The sequence below is a fragment of the Gadus macrocephalus genome, chromosome 21 (assembly GCF_031168955.1).
Source record: "Gadus macrocephalus chromosome 21, ASM3116895v1".
In the NCBI taxonomy this organism is placed as follows: Eukaryota; Metazoa; Chordata; class Actinopteri; order Gadiformes; family Gadidae; genus Gadus; species Gadus macrocephalus.
This window is the reverse complement of record NC_082402.1, coordinates 14244746-14260809: the sequence shown is the minus strand read 5'-3', so window position 1 is coordinate 14260809 and position 16064 is coordinate 14244746. Positions and strand designations below refer to the sequence as shown.

The window sequence follows — 16064 nt, the reverse complement described above, 5'->3', positions numbered from 1 at the left end:
CCGCCGGACCCCTACTCCTCGTCCTCCCGCCTCTCCTCCCCGGGGCTGGACCCCGCCTCCTCCCCCTCCTGCTCCCCCTCCTCCTCCCACTCCTACTCGCCGGGGCGGTACCTGTCGCCCCGCCGCGACCTGTCGCCCTGCGCCGGCCGGCTCTCCCCCCGCCGGGACCTCTCGCCGCTCAGGCACATCTCCCCCAAGAGGGAGCTCGGGGTGGGGGGCTACCGCCGGGAGCTCTCCCCCAGGAGGGAGCTCTCGTCGCGGGGACACCTCTCGCCCACGGCCTCCGCCCTCTCCAGCCCCGGCTCCCCCTCCGGGAGGGACTACAAGCGGGACTTGTCCCCGCGGGGCCGGCATAGGGGCCCCATGCGCCCGCTGTCCCCTCGGCGAGGACTCCACCAACACCACCACCACCACCTCCAAAGGTGAGCTGGACCTGTGGGGTGCACCATCGAGAGTCCATTCTGGATCTGATTTGAATCTAGAATGGACTCTTGATGGGAATCGGATTGAGCTGCACTGTTGGTCCTTACATGGTGTTGAAGGTCAATTAGAAGCGTCAGGGTTTTTAACAAACTAATATTTGTTTATTCTGTAAGTAACATCTGATGATGTATCGATTTTTGACAAACTAAAATGTGTTGATGGTTGATTCGCTGCAAACGAACATCTGTCGATATGTTGATTTCTCGACAAACAAAAATCTGTTAAATGTTGCTTTTGGTTGGATGTTTTCGATGCTGGACAAATCCAGAATCCAGAATGTGGCATCCAAAATAGACTCTTGATGGGTGTTGGATGAGCTGCTCTCTGCGTGTCTTAGGTTCTGATATTTTTAGGATGAATGATGTGTCGATTCTGACCTTTGCTGTTCTTTGTGTTTGCCCCTCAACCAGCCACCAGACAGGCCAGCACGGTGGCCCGTGGAGCCCCAGACAGGGCCACCAGCCTGGGCAGGGGAGCCAGGGAGAGCTGGGGGACCTGGGACATCCAGCCGGCTCTGGAGCTCAGATGGAGATGGTAAGGGTCCATTCTGCTCTGATCTGGTCTAGAATGCACTGGCCTGGTCTGGTCTAGACTGCCCTGATCTGATCTATTCCTGTTAGTTTGGTCTGATTAGGTTTGGTTTTGTCGATCTGTTTTGGTCTAGTCGGGCTTGGTTTGGTCGAGTCTGTTTTGGTCTAGTTTGCTCTGATCTGGTTTGGTTTGGTCTAGCTCTGCTTGGTTTAGTCTAGTTTGGTCCATTTTTGTTTGGTCTACTTTGGTCCAGCCTGATTGGTTTGATAAACTCTGGTCTATGATATTCCAGTTCTATTCATATTGTACTGTATTGATCTACTCCAGCCTCTCCTGTAGTCTAGTCTCGCTGTGTTTCCACTGCTCTGGGAGCAGAGTGGGCTGTTTTTCCACAGCTGGTAGTCAGCCCAGCGTCAGACTCCAGTCCTCCACTCCAGCCTCTCTGATCCTGAGAACCAGAAGCCCAGACTCTCTGAGGAGAGGAGTCGTGGAGGCTGCGGTTCAAGGGAGAGAGAGGGAGAGAGAGAGAGAGAGAGAGAGAGAGAGAGGGAGAGGGAGAGAGAGGGAGAGAGAGAGAGAGAGAGAGAGAGGGAGAAAGAGGAGTGAACAATTTCTTCTCCCTCAATCAAGCTGACACCATTTGGCATGGGAGTCCCACTCCTCCTACACTACTCATCCACCCCTCCTCCTCCTATTCCTAAATTCCTCCTCCTCCTCCTCTTCCTCATTCCTCCCCGTCCTTCTCCAATTATTCCTCCTCCTCCCACTCCCCCCCCTCTCCTCCTCCTCCACCCTCCTCCTTCTCCCAACCCCCCCATCCTCCTCCACCTCCCCAGAGTTTCCCGTCAGTACTTCTGATACCGATACTCGTGGCCAGGATTGCGTCTCCCTCTCGGTGTCTATGTCTCTCGACCTCCCTCACTCTAGTCTAGCGGTGTGTCTCTCTGCCAGTTCCCCTCCCTCTCCCTCTCACCACTGTCTAGCCTGCATTAGAGAGAGAGAGAGAGAGAGAGAGAGAGAGAGAGAGAGAGAGAGAGAGACATATGAGGTGAAGAAGGTAGTACGCAAAGGAGGCAAGGGAGCAAGAAAAGAGAGAGAGAGAGAAATACGTTTTTGGTCCATTTCTGTTGCAAGACGCGATGGCGTTCACGTGCCTGTGTGTAGGCATAATGCATATCCGTGAATGTTGGTGTGTGTGAGTGGATGAGTGTGTGTGTGTGTGTGTATGTGTGTGTGTGTGTGTGTGTGTGTGTGTGTGTGTGTGTGTGTGTGTGTGTGTGTGTGTGTGTGTGTGTGTGTGTGTGTGTGTGTGTGGGTGTGTGTGTGCCAAGAGAGGGCTGTGAGGTTGCTAGCAGCAGTAATGGGATCTTGGCTGAGGCCGCTGTGGCTCGTAACAAGGCTGTTTTTCTTCTTAAGGAGCTGATTCAAACCACGGTCTGCCCTTCCTCGCTCGCCCAAACAACACATGACAGAGAGTGGGAGAGAGAGGGGCGAGGGAGGCTCGGGTTCAAACTCGTTAAGCACTCTCTCTCTCTCGCACGCCGATGATGTTTTTCGAGCTGTCTCCGTGATTGATTGACAGGCAGATACATAATGGACAGTGTAGCCTGGCACGCGTGCCTGGTTGGACATGTTTAACTGACTCATTCAAATATTTGCTCTGTGATGTTTATTTGAACTCCTGTAATTCGGTCAAAGCTTCACTTCTGGTCGCGGTGGCCCGCTTTAACTGAATAAGTCTTATACCGACACTCCCGGCAGAACCCACTGTGTTACCCAGTCAGACGCCTGCAGATGCCCAGGGAACCACAGCATGTTATAGCATAACCCACTGTATCACACAGCCCATCACTGGGACACTCCCAGTATATCAGGCCATTCGGTGGACACTTATCCTAAGCGCATTAGCATCAGCGCGTTGAGTGTTATGAGTTGAACCCCACGCCCCCCATAGTGTTAATGCCACGCTCTCTACGAAATGCTCTAGAAAGCCCTGTGTGTGTGTGTGTGCGTCCATCCCAGGATCCTCTGTGGGCTACTGGGAGCGCTCCAGTACAACCACAGTCTGGGTTAGCGACGGCGACTGCAATCATTCCGCTAACCACCAGACCTGATTCACTTATGTGTTGTGTTGCTCACCGGGGCCTCGGGGCCCGGGCTACTGCCGATGATACGGTGTTGAGTTTTTTTTTTTTCTGGGCCAGAATCTGCGCCACGCAACCTTAAGGATTCGCGCCGGCAACCGTGGCTCTCGGGTCAAAAGCGTTTCTTTATTTACTCATTGCTGAACCAAACATCCACAATTGTTGGTGGTCTTCACACCTCAAACTCGTTCACCCTGTGATGTGCAGGACCACAGGGCGGGTCCCATGTCGTCAGGGCAACAGGACCAGGGCCGTCGCCATGGTCAGCCGTCAAGCCCGCCCCACCAGGTGCTGTTTAGCCACCTCCCCCTCCACTCACAGCTCCAGGCAAGCTCTTCACACACGCATGTGAACGTTAAATAGATATATACCTGCACCTGAACTACATTTATTCACGATATCAATAATTATACAAATGTAATAATGATACAACTGCACATTTATCACACTAATTATCTTGTATTGCGTAGTTTTCCCGGTCCAACTGTTTAGTTGAGCTGATTCATTCTGTGTTACAGGTACGCTCCCCATTCCCAATGGTTCCCATCGGAGGAATCCAAATGGTACACTCCATCCCAGTCTCCCTCACGTCTGGCCACGCCCCGCCCGACCACGGCCACATATCGTCCTCCAGACACGCCCACATCCCCGCCGACCAAGCCCACATATCACCCTCCTCCAGACACGCCCACCCTCCAGCCGGACACGCCCACATATCCACGAGACACGCCCACAACTCGCCTAGCCACGCCCACTCTGCCCAGCAGGCGTCTCATCCTCATCATCATCATCATCATCATCAGCAGCAGTCGCCTCGCCTGCCGTTCCAGAAGAGCGGCTCGGATGACTCCTGCGAGGTCACTTCCTGTCATCTCAGCGGCTCCTCCTCCGACAGGGGAGGAGTCTCCGGAGGAGGCGACGGCGCCGAGTGGCCGGGAGACACGCCCCCGAGGGACGCGGGGAGGTCGCCGTCGGTGGGCGGGCCCTGGGAGGAGGGCGGGCCGGAGCAGGAAGAGAGCGTCCTCACGTGCACCGAGGCCATCGCCTCCCTCTGCATCGACGGCCTGGAGGGCGGCGCCAGAGACCCTCCGCTCGCCTCCCCCCAACCCCGGCCCCCGTCTCCCCCGCTCCCCGCCTCCCCCAGGGCCTCCCGCCCCAGGAGGAGTCAGCAGCACTTTACCGACCCCCACCCGCCGCCCAGCGCCCACCCCAAACCCAACGCCGAACACACGTCCCCCCCCAACAGCACCGGCCCCGCCCAGACTGCCCCCGCCCCTAAGCCCCACGGCGGAGGCCCGAAGGTGGGCGCGGGGGCCGGCCGGCCAGCCTCCCGACCCCTGGCCCCGGAGGAGAGGGAGAGGGAGAAGTGAGGCCCCGGACGCTGCCGGCGGCGGCGGCGCTGGAGAAGGTTTATTTGTTTGCTGGTGCAACAGAAAAGGAGCACCAGCAATAGAAGAAGAGACACAAAGAGTCAGAGAGAGAGAGAGAGAGGAACGAGGAACCTTTGCACATGTGCACACGCACAAAAGTGCACGTCAGGCGTGGATGTGGGTCAAACCAACGAACACGGGAGGGAGCGGAGGCTCCCGGTGGGAAGGTAGACCGCTAGTGGCGGGGTTCGGTTTGAGGGCCTGTCGCCACGTTGGATCTGCGTTTGAAGCAAACCCAAAAAAGCTGTTGCTTTTTTGATTTTCTAATTTAACGAAACTGACCAAAATGGCCTCTCGGGGGAATGGTGTGGTGGTGTGGTTCAAAGGGACAGCGTCGCGTGTGCCTTTTCATGACATGTTCTGTTTTGTTGTTTCTTTTTTGGGCGGCTTATATTTTGTATAAGCTCAGCGATCACGTCGCTTACTGTACATAGGACGTCCTGACGTTTTGTCTACTCACTTTGTATGAAACGCAGTCCCTGACCCCCTGACCTTTGCCCCCTACGCGTGTCCATTGACTGTTCCGTTGTTGTTGTTTTTTTTTTTTTTTTTAATCTCCTTAAGTCTCAGCAAGCGATGTGAAGTTCTGGATATTTACGATCATACCTAAGGTTGCACTAAAACATATTTTTATAATGGGTGAAATTTTTAAAAACTGGCTTTTTTTTGGTGTACAGCAGCAATTATATCAAAAAACTATTTATTATTGGTACTATGTTTCATAAATTGTACATTGCTTTTTCTTAAATGTCGTGGATGCCTTTTTCTATGTAAAGCATGGCTTTTGCTATCGCTTTGATTAGGGCTAGGGTACGTTCTCTGTGTAACGTTAGGCTTTCAATGTTAGACCTGACACGTCGACGTGAGGCCCCACTCTATAAGAGGTGCACATATATAGAAGTACAGACTATCAACTATTTAACCCACTTACGAATACACACACAAATATATATATACATAATGTATATCTATCAGCCAATCTATCTATCAATCTATCCATCCATCTATCTATCTAGCTATCATCTACCAATCTATCCATCTATCAACCTATCATCTTTCTATCTATCTATCTATCTATCTATCTATCTATCTATCTATCTATCTATCTATCTATCTATCTGCACTTAACATATAGTAGTTGACGGTATCGTAGTTGGACACATCTGCCAGTCGTCCTCATCCTTACCCATCTTGATTTTGTGTCTTTGTCGTTATGTGTCTTTGTCGTTTTGTTTCTATGTACTTGTTATTTGTAAAGGTTTGGACTATCGTTCCGAGCATTAAGTGAATGAGGATGGATGTGCATTTTTTTTTTTTTTTTTTCGCCAGTTTTGCACCCCCCCCCCCCCCCCCCCACTTCTCATCCCTCCTTTCTCTGTGCTCCGGTGGTGGAGAGAGAGACAGAGGGAGAGAGAGAGAGAGGTTCTATCTTATAGCAAATAAAGGATATATCCTTCACATTCTGCAAAACGAGAGACAGAGAGAGAGAGAGAAAGTACACGGACACTTTATTTGGCTTGAGGTGGCACTTGTAACAATTTCCGTTTGTACAAATGAAAAGTTAAACAAATACAGGGAACATTCCAGAATCATGTGGGAAACTCCAATAGACGATCAACATTAGTAGTGCACACACACACACACACCCACACACACGCACGCACCTACATTTGCTGTTGGTTTGCACTTCTGCCTATGACAGAGTCCACCTGCATGCCATGTGTTTGCGTGTGTGTGTGTGCGTTATTTTGCATGTGTGTGTTGGCATGGGCAAACAGAAAACATGTATCACTCACACACACACATTTAATTGATGTTCTTTTAGTCCATTGTGATCCATCAATTCATTGAATGTTTTTTAATGATTGGTTGCTGGGACACACACACACACGCTCTGATAAATGCACCTTATATTTCTTATGAACTTAGCTTTGATGAGCCGCACTTTTTGGATCCATAAAATTGTTTCCAGTCAGGGCCTAAAATGTCCACGCTGGGTTTGTAACACAAGTTTGAAGAGTTGTTAGCATAAGCTGCCCCTGTGTCCAAAACACACCCCAGAAAAGCCAGTCTGATGATATCATGTCGTAGGATCCACATTCATTCTTCACCTGTGTTGTTGCTTATATTCTTAAGTCGGGTTTAATGTAGCCAAACCACATTTAGCTAACGTACTGCCTGGTCGTTGTTGAGGCCTCTTTCTGTTGCAAAGCCAACACTTTTAAATACATCAATATTCAGGACACATGGAAGATACAATATGGTCCTCAGGGGAGATTAAACACACACATACCGTTTTGGATTGGCAGCTTTGGGTATGGTTTGACAGGGGGCTCTGACGGTGTGTATGTTTATCCTGTATTGATTATTGATTGATCCGTGTTCAACCAGTATGCCTCCCGCCACACCCCCTCTCACCCCTCCCCCTCTGTTTTGTTAACCCATTGCCACAACGACGCTGGTTATGTCTTGAAATATACATATATATAGTAAGAAAAACAATCTCTCTCTTTCAAGGTATCAAAGCACAAGTCATTGTATAATATTTACAAAAAGGACAAAAAAAATCTTCTCATATAAAAAGGGTAATTTTTGTGACGGTGTTACGTGGAATAAAAAAATACAAAATATCATATATTACCCACATTTTTAACAAGAAATCACAGTAGAAGTGGGAAAATATGGATTGTTGTTTTCAAATAAATATGATGATAATATAAATAACTTGTCTATGACTCTTGTTTGGCTCATGGGCCTATTTGCTTCAAGAGTCATTGCTATGTATTGAAGCCTATTCTGGGAGACAAGATTTAGTTTAGTTTTGGCAGAACTTCTGGGGGGACAGTACAGCCTGGGCAGGAAACCAAAACTGCAAGAGTGGAGTTCCACCTTGTTTCCTGTTTTAAGTGATTGGTTGAGGTTTTCAGAAAGGGATTGACTTAAGTGCCAGTCTACAAGGTTTTGTTTCCATCTTCAAAAAAACTTTTTCAGTTTACTACACCGGGCCAAGTTTGTGTTTGTCAGTCGCTGCCCCGCCTCCAGCAACATGATTGGTGGAAAGAAATATTAAGCAACAGAAAGTGAAATGGTACGTTGACCCAGATTTGAATGTTTACCCTTCTGTTGGCAGGAACCCAACTTAACCACATGTTGTAGCCGTATCGGTCAGAAAATAGAATGAAATGGTACGAGTAGTCGTTTAGCTAAAAAACAAACTATTGAACAATATGTATAAATCTAATTTTATTAACATGAAGAATCAAAGATTCACACACACGTGAATGTCTACAATTAATTTCCTTAATCTCTAATAAAAATAATAACAGGGAAGGAAAGGCAATACAATTATTTACCAAATCCTAGACAATTCACATGTGTTTTTATCTTTGATTATTAATGTTGATAATTTGTTAGATATTGTTCAGTAGTTTTGTTTATTTTGGAGATGTCATTGGTAGCGTATGAACTCCAATAGCGGGAAACAGAACTTGACCCATCACAGGTACCACTGTTTCTCACTGTGGGTGAGGGCTTAGCATTTGTGGGTGTGTTCCCGGGGAACTTACGATTTTGGTGAAGGGGACTATTGGCGGAGACCTGAAGTATGCAGAATAACATTATGAACTTTGAACTTGTTCACGTGTAGATAAAATTTCCATATGTTGAAATATAATATATAATGTATTACTTAAGTATTTCCTTCCTTTGAATTGGTTATTCAAAGTACCCTAATCACTTGCCCTATAGCTTATTGGCAAGTCTAACAAACATAAGTGTTCTGAATTGCATTGACTCGTATCTACTCACAGCCAATCAGATCGCACAGATTTTCAAACCGATTCGCACCAAATTGTTTCAAACAATAAGTATCGTTGCTCTACCGGTTTCGGTAAGTATCGGTTAGTATCGCGATGCGTATTAAATTGTACTTCAAAGCAGAGATGCACATCCCAAATGTTTTAGGTTTATTTTAACTTCTAAAGCATTAAAGTCTTCGTTGTAAATAACAAGCTGCCCCGGCTGTTTGTTTTTTTCCATCTGAGGTAAAGCAAAGTGGAGGGAATGGGAATGATGTAGGCTAAAACAAATGCTTAAGGGCTCTCATCTTGCAGCTCATCCTGCCTTGCATAACATAGGTAAAGTTTTACCTTCGATATTCGAAAAAATATTCAAAAGTAAATAAGTATAACCTATGAACCATAAGAGATAATGACATCAAATAAAATCTAAATGATTTATTATCACCTCAAAATCCAGACTTTTGAATGGTTTGCGAATGCCCAACTTATGACTAACTTGACCCATCTCCTTGCATATTCCTCTGAATAGAGAGTAGGCCTACCTGTTTCCTCATTATAACTATTTTTGACAATGGCATAGCTTCACTAAATCAGTTGTTGTTGTGGATGTCTGAACAATTGTCTTTGTTTAAGCGCTTTTACACACACACACACACACACACACACACACGCACTCTCTCTCTCTCTAAATCTAATTTTAATATGGACCCTGTCACTATGCGCGACCCACATATGTCTGCGTGTCTTTTTAGGGTGTTTGTTGTCATGTTGTTTGACGTAACTGGGTTGCGTTAGCTGGTGTTCAGATGGTCGGCCCACGACGCTTCGTTTTTCGTCTTTTGATAGTTTGTGATCAAACATAGTTATTTTTAATCATTGGAAGTGTTTTTGGAATCTCTTTTGACTTTTGTTTCTAAGGCAAAAGTGTGTGTGTGTGTGTGTGTGTGTGTGTGTGTGTGTGTGTGTGTGTGTGTGTGTGTGTGTGTGTGTGTGTGTGTTAAGTGTGTGTGTAATATGGCGGCATCTGCCCAATGGAATAAACAACTTTCCAGCTTTGACTGCCAGGAAAAATAGAACAAATTAGCAAAAACATTAACTCCCTGCTTTTTCTACTCCATTGTGTCCGTTTAAGGGGGAGTGACAGAGAAACCTAAGAGTGGAAAGGGATTCGGCTGAAAAAGTTAGGTTTTTCATTCAACAAGGAACATAATGAATATTACCTGCCAAAATATTGTTTAAAAACATAATTTTCATAGCTACACACTGACCCCTATAGTATGTTCCCGGAACTGCAACCAAAGGGGAAACCAGTTTCATAGTTGAGTTCCAGGAACAGTAAAAACAAATCAAACCACGCCTCGTAAAATCCTCACATAATTTGGACTCTTGATTAAAAAAAGTTCTGCTACTTCATTGGTAACAGACTACGCCGCAAATATAACCTTCATTCAGATTAAGACAAAACCAATCAGAGCCACGACCTCTTGAAGTATGTTTTTCATCATGACAGTCGAATCATTCGATTATGACCTCGGTTCCCTTTAGATCCGTTTTAAAAATAGGGGCACAATATTCCTTGGTTTGTGAAAAAAGTGTTTTTTTCATCATTAGTTTGGTTGCTAATTAATGTTTATGTATATATTTATATGTACATATATCAATATGTATGTTTGTGTGTGTGTGCTTTTATTGTTGCCAGTAGGTTTGCATGTCTCTAAGGTGCTTGTGTATGTGTGTGTGTGTGTGTGTGTGTGCTTGTGTGTGTATATGTGTGTGTGTGTGTGTGTGTGTGCTCGCGAGTGTGTCTGTGTGTGTGTGTGCTTGTGTGTATATGTGTGTGTGTGTGTGTGTGTGTGTGTGTGTGCTCGCTCCATAAGTGAAGTCAGGCCTTTCTGTAACCAGCTCCAGATGTAGCAGCAGATCGCTCGTTGTTTACTGCTTGGTGTTTTCCACTTGTTTACCGCTTTTCCACTGTGTGTGGTGTGTCAAAAACACACGCACACACATCTACATTCCCCAGCCGCACAATCCCATGTGTGTGTGTCTGTGTGCGTCTAAGATGACTGTTCCCGGGTCTTCCTCATGGTAAACCCCAGCACGCTTTTAAGCTACGGAAACGTTGTCACTGCACTTGGATCCATACTGCTAAGTCCTTATCCGCATGGAGAAACTCTTTCAATTGACTGGCTACACAGTACACACACTCAAATTTTTTTTTATAAGCTGTTATATAATAAAGGATAAGGATAAAGAGTCATCCGAACGTATAACAATAAGTCTAATTTATTTTAGTAATAAACATACAACAAACGTTTAATCTGAGGCCTCAAGGAGAAGTCCAATGCATTAACAAAAGCAAGGACTTCTTATACAGTGGCAGGCAGGTCTCAGGATGCTGAGAACAGCTCTGCTCCCCAATAAAACGATAGTATTGGTTAACCAGATGGTAGTAAACTATAGATGAAACTCTGTGATCCGTAGTTCCATTGTTACCTTTTTATCATCTAAGCTCTGTCTCCTATTCCTTGTATTGTCCAGCCATACCTGTCCCCAGGGTTATCTAACGTTCCCCTTTGTGCCTGGCATACACCGTTCCTTTAGGAAAACACTATGTGATTTAATCGTTGACCATTGCATTGTGGGGAAATGTAGCGGTGCCTTATAAGCTGGAACCCCCGATCCCCGACCTACCCAAGGGGGTCAGGGAAAAGGCACGCCCAACAAATGGCAGTGAGAGAAAAATAATGTGAAAAAATAATAATTCCCATTACAACTCCCAGTCTAAAGGTTCAGGGTTCTTCTGTATCACAATACATTCTGTATCCCACTCTGAGACATATGTTGGTCGTCTCGACCAAAACCCCAGAGAAAGAAACATTCTGCACATTTGGATGTAAAATAATTTCATCCGATTAAATACTATATGGTCATACATACACAACTCTTAAAAGGTCTAAGATACATATAAAGCTGGTACTTCCCTCCCAGGACAGGAAGGTGGAAGAGAAACAGAGGTTGTTGGCTAGAGCAGGAGTTTTATTAGAAAGCAAAATTAAGCAGTGTAACCTACTATTTTTATGTCCAATCAAATCGCACCAATCACTAATCTGTGCGAACGGCCCTCATTGACCAAATTGCGAAGTCGTTCATTGGAAGAGGACGCCACAGCCCCCTGTGGTCACATTAATGGGTTAAGTCTCTCGGCCAAGAGAGGGGGAGAGCAGGAGTGACGGAAGGAGAGAGAGAGAGAGAGAGAGAGAGAGAGAGAGAGAGAGAGAGGTGGGTGAGAGGCACTTGTAATCTCCGTGACGCATTTCTGGGCTGTGTGTGTGTGTGTGTGTGTGTGTGTGTGTGTGTGTGTGTGTGTGTGTGTGTGTGTGTGTGTGTGTGTGTGTGTGTGTGTGTTTGTGTTTGTGTGTGAGTGTGTTTGTGTGAGTGTGTGTCTGTCTGTGTGTATGTATGTTTGCTTGCGTGTGCGTGCGTGTGTGTCATCTTGCGGCCCACTGCTTTTTCTGAAAGTCACCAGTCAGACTAAGAACCAATTACACCCACACAAGGTTTGCACTGTGTGAGTGACTGTGTGTGTGTGTGTGTGTGTGTGTGTGTGTGTGTGTGTGTGTGTGTGTTAAACAAAAAGCCCATTGATGTAAGGGTTTTTATTTTCCTTTACAAAATCTAGAAGTTGTACTACTAGGCAGTCTAGTGGTGGCAAGGGGTGTTCGTTCAACAGAGGAAAGGTGCTGGGTTTATACCCCATGTCTGAAGAAAATGGCATGTCCCTTGAGCGAGAGATCCCCTACCCCTACCGGCTCCTTCATGACATATATCTGAAGTCATTGTATGACACTTTGAATTAAACACTTACACTTTTAGTGTAAATTACTAAGGCCCAATCCCATTTCTAGCCCTTACCCCTCCCCCTTGCCCCTCAAAACAGAGGGGTAAAACGTTCCCCTAAGAAATGGGACGCCCCTCCATTACGTGGCTTCATCGTCGCTGACTGCTATGTCAACAGAAGCCACGAGTAGGCATGTTTCAGATCAAGCATACGTTGCGTTGCGTTGCCTCACATAACATAATGAATTACTGGATAAAAACATCAGAAATGCTGGCGTTAACTTCCCTATGTGATGCGACGCGTCACATGGCTTTAAAAACTCGCTGGATCTCCATTGTAACTCTGTCCGTCTGCTTTTCTGTGCATATGCTCTTTCAAATAAATGCAGACATAAGACACTCCCCTCAACATATCAAAACATTGCCATAGGATAGGATAGGATAGGATTTTATTTGTTGTCATTGCACATACACACAGGTACACACAGGTACACACAGGTACACACAGGTGCACACAGGTGCACACAGGTGCAACGCCAAACCACTCCCCAGGGAAAGAAAAGGCATGCCATAGGGAACAACGAAACCAACTTACTTAGGAACCAATATTTGGTGGAGTTCACATAAAAAAAGGTATGAACAATGATAAAAAATAAAACAAAATCAAATTAAATTTAGCTCGGCTACACACACACACACACACACACACACACACACACACACACCAAAATACTAAATTACAACAAAAACAATGGTCTCGTTTGGTTGATACATTCATTAGGCAATTGGTATAATGACACAGACATTCAGTGGGCTATTGAGCTCAACACAGAAATACCAAAGTAGAAAACAGACGCAAGAATGAAAAGATTGAACAACGTAAGACTCACTCCCACTGTTTTCTGGCGATCATTTTCGATTTTAGGAACTCATTGTCCCTGGTCCCCCTGAAATTAATGAGCCGTCTGGTCTCCTGTGGTGTCCCTGAGGTAAAGGTGGAAAGGAAATCTTCAGTTTGACAGGCGAGCGACGCAGCCTAGGTGGCAGCTTTACCGATATCAAAGCAGTGCGCCGGTATAATCAACCAAGGAATAGTAGTAGTAAGCATATCCACTGCACACAAATGTTACTTGAAACCTTAACATGTCATGTCAAGGGATATCGGATATCTATCTCAACAAATAGCGATAGCGGAACACATTAGCATCGGCTTCTAGTGATTCAAAACAAACTTGACTAGTGAATCAAAACAAACTTGACTAGTGATTCAAAACTAGCTTCACAATTAAAAACCGCTCGAAAATAGTATTATTACACCAGTCTGCCGTAATTAAAGTGCTGAAAATACTTACATTTGTGCGTGTCCTTCGCTTGAACCATCGCTGCTGTTTGTTTATTTGGCGATTTCGGTTGGCCACTAGAGAGCGCTAAAATCTTGTATAGTTCAACGGTTATTTACCGTTATGTCATGTTTTATATCGAGCTCAGAGATCGCATTGTCCGTGTATGACTTCGAGCTGAATATACAGTCAACTTTACATCATGAGTCCAAATGATAACAACTAGTAAAAATGCATTTTCGGCCGGATTTTCCTCGAAGCCCTCCCTTTGAAGTGTGGTCCTTGGATAGCTTCGTTTCAAGCTACGTTTTCGCTTCGTTTCAAGGGCTACGTAGCCTTTTGTCTTCGCCCTACCCCTTAACCAAAATGAGAATTGGGACACCCTTACCCCTTCAAACCAAGGGGGAGGGGTAAGGGGTAGAAATGGGACGCACCCAAGTCATAGTGTTGAGTTACCATTTGAATAATTAATATACAACGATTTTGTGTGAACAGGGTAAGTGTGTGTGTGTGTGTGTGTGTGTGTGTGTGTGTGTGTGTGTGTGTGTGTGTGTGTGTGTGTGTGTGTGTGAGCAGCAGCAATGCTGCTGCTCACGTAAAGTTGTGTGCTTAGAGTTAATAAAGTGTAACCAACCATATTGGAACAGAATGTTCCAGAATAACTTTGGCAGAACGGAACATTCCAGAACATAACAGAACATAGCATATAACACAGGAAAGATGGTCTGGGGGGCGTGGCGTCCAGCAGGGAGAATTTATGGTATATGTTGTCCTGCAAACCACAGGTGAACGGAGCCACCCTCCTGACATTGTCAAACACTAAACACACAAGAAATCCCGGAACCACCTTGTCTTTGTAATTATAATACTAGATTTAGGCAGACTAAAAAAACAGGTTTGGTTGCGTGATGAAAGGAAGGCTATTGGCAGGTGCAACCAGAGCTCCGTTGATGTATTCCAAACTTTTCCCATGCTCTGACACACCTATGGAAGCCAAGGATACACCAAATATTTATCACAGCACAATAAGCGCTACCTTTTCATTAGCATGCTAACAAAGTAAGCATATCTTTTCTTGAATACAGTATTCCCCTTTTTTTGTGTTTGAGATATACGACAAATTAAATGAGACTCCTGGCATATACATATAGCTTTGGTTATGTTTTGTGATATTTTGTTATTGTAATTACTGTGCCAGACCCACGACCAAATTGGTCCCCTGCTGCCAGCCACTTATGGACCCCGACCCACAGTTTGAAAACCACGACCCTAATGGATTCATAAACAGCTTTATGTGCGGTGGATGTGTTAAGACATGTCTACCGCACATAAAGTAGACAGGGAAAAGCACTGTGTACACATGTGGTGATGTTGCATAATAGCTGCTATTTAAACCTTCATTTTTTGTGTATTCTGTTGTGGCTTAAAAACTGGAAAATCAAAATCAGGGTTTAGACTATCGCCTGGCCCTTTTTGGCTGCTTGAGGGTGGGACGTTTATCAAACATGAATTAATCAATCAAACCGCTGGAGGTATTTTATAATGAATCATTCTAAAACCTGCATCATTAGAAAAAGTTTAAAAAGTTTAAAGTAAAACAGTTGTCATGGTAACAGCTCTACTCTACTTGAACCTAGTTATCGTTTGTTGTCAAGGAAGGGAAGTCGGCCCATATGTCAATAAAACTCATTCATGAAGAGACTTGTCATGTCATGTCGGCGAACCCGAGAGCGGTCTAACCGCCTCGTGGGATGGATTTACGGGACAGTGATGGATGGAGGTGGGCGTGGGGGAGGAGGAGGGCTGGGCTCGGGCGGGACACCGTGGTTTGGCAGCAGGCACCGAGGTTTGGATCTGGAACTTGTTTGTAAATATTGTGGCACTAAAATGCGAAGATGCTAGCAATCCGATACACTTACACACACACACACTCAGATGCACGTGCGCGCACACACACACACACACACACACACACACACACACACACACACACACACACACACACACACACACACACACACACACACACACACACACACACACACACACACACACACACACACCAACCATAAAGTGTCTGTTTACACCCAAATTGAGGAACAACCAAGTAATATTAGACTTTTTCAGTTTCTCTCATGCTTCATATTGATGGTATTGAAGGAACAATTTCCCTTCTTCCCTAACCAAATCCTGGTGCGGAGAAATTGAAAGCATATTAAGGTGACTATTTTGAGCAGTGAAAATTATAGAACGTTAACCATTTTTAAGTAAATTTCACGCAAATGTTTCTGTATGGACTTCTTCATGGCCCTTTCATCTCAATAGGAACGAACGAGCAAAGTTTTTAAACACAGTGACTCAGTATGCCCACTGAGCGGCGCTGTCTTCAAGGCGATGGGTCCCGATGAGGGTCGTCTGGTTGCGATTTATCACATCGGTGAACTTTGATTACCATGCAAACGCGCCGCAGGTGTATAATAAAATCCATATACCCCACTA

At 45.6% G+C, this 16064-nt stretch overlaps 1 protein-coding gene and 1 long non-coding RNA gene across 3 annotated transcripts in view; one reads left to right on the top strand and one right to left on the bottom strand.

The window, feature by feature from the left end:
• Positions 1-3523, top strand: part of hivep2a (HIVEP zinc finger 2a) — a 25187-nt gene extending 21664 nt beyond the window's left edge. For both annotated transcript variants that reach the window (XM_060042229.1, XM_060042228.1), the window contains exons 12-14: positions 1-422; positions 894-1017; positions 3366-3523. The exon at positions 1-422 is cut by the window's left edge and continues 476 nt beyond it. In XM_060042229.1, the coding sequence (XP_059898212.1) occupies positions 1-422; positions 894-1017; positions 3366-3521 (702 nt within the window). In that variant the 3' untranslated portion in view covers positions 3522-3523. The remainder of the gene's footprint in view (positions 423-893; positions 1018-3365) is intronic.
• Positions 3524-12642: 9119 nt separating this feature from the next.
• On the bottom strand, positions 12643-13995 carry LOC132450017 (uncharacterized). Its single transcript, XR_009523739.1, has 2 exons — positions 13578-13995; positions 12643-13209 (listed from the first exon to the last, which is right to left on the bottom strand). It is a non-coding gene; the product is annotated as an uncharacterized LOC132450017 (long non-coding RNA).
• Between the last annotated feature and the right edge of the window lie 2069 nt (positions 13996-16064).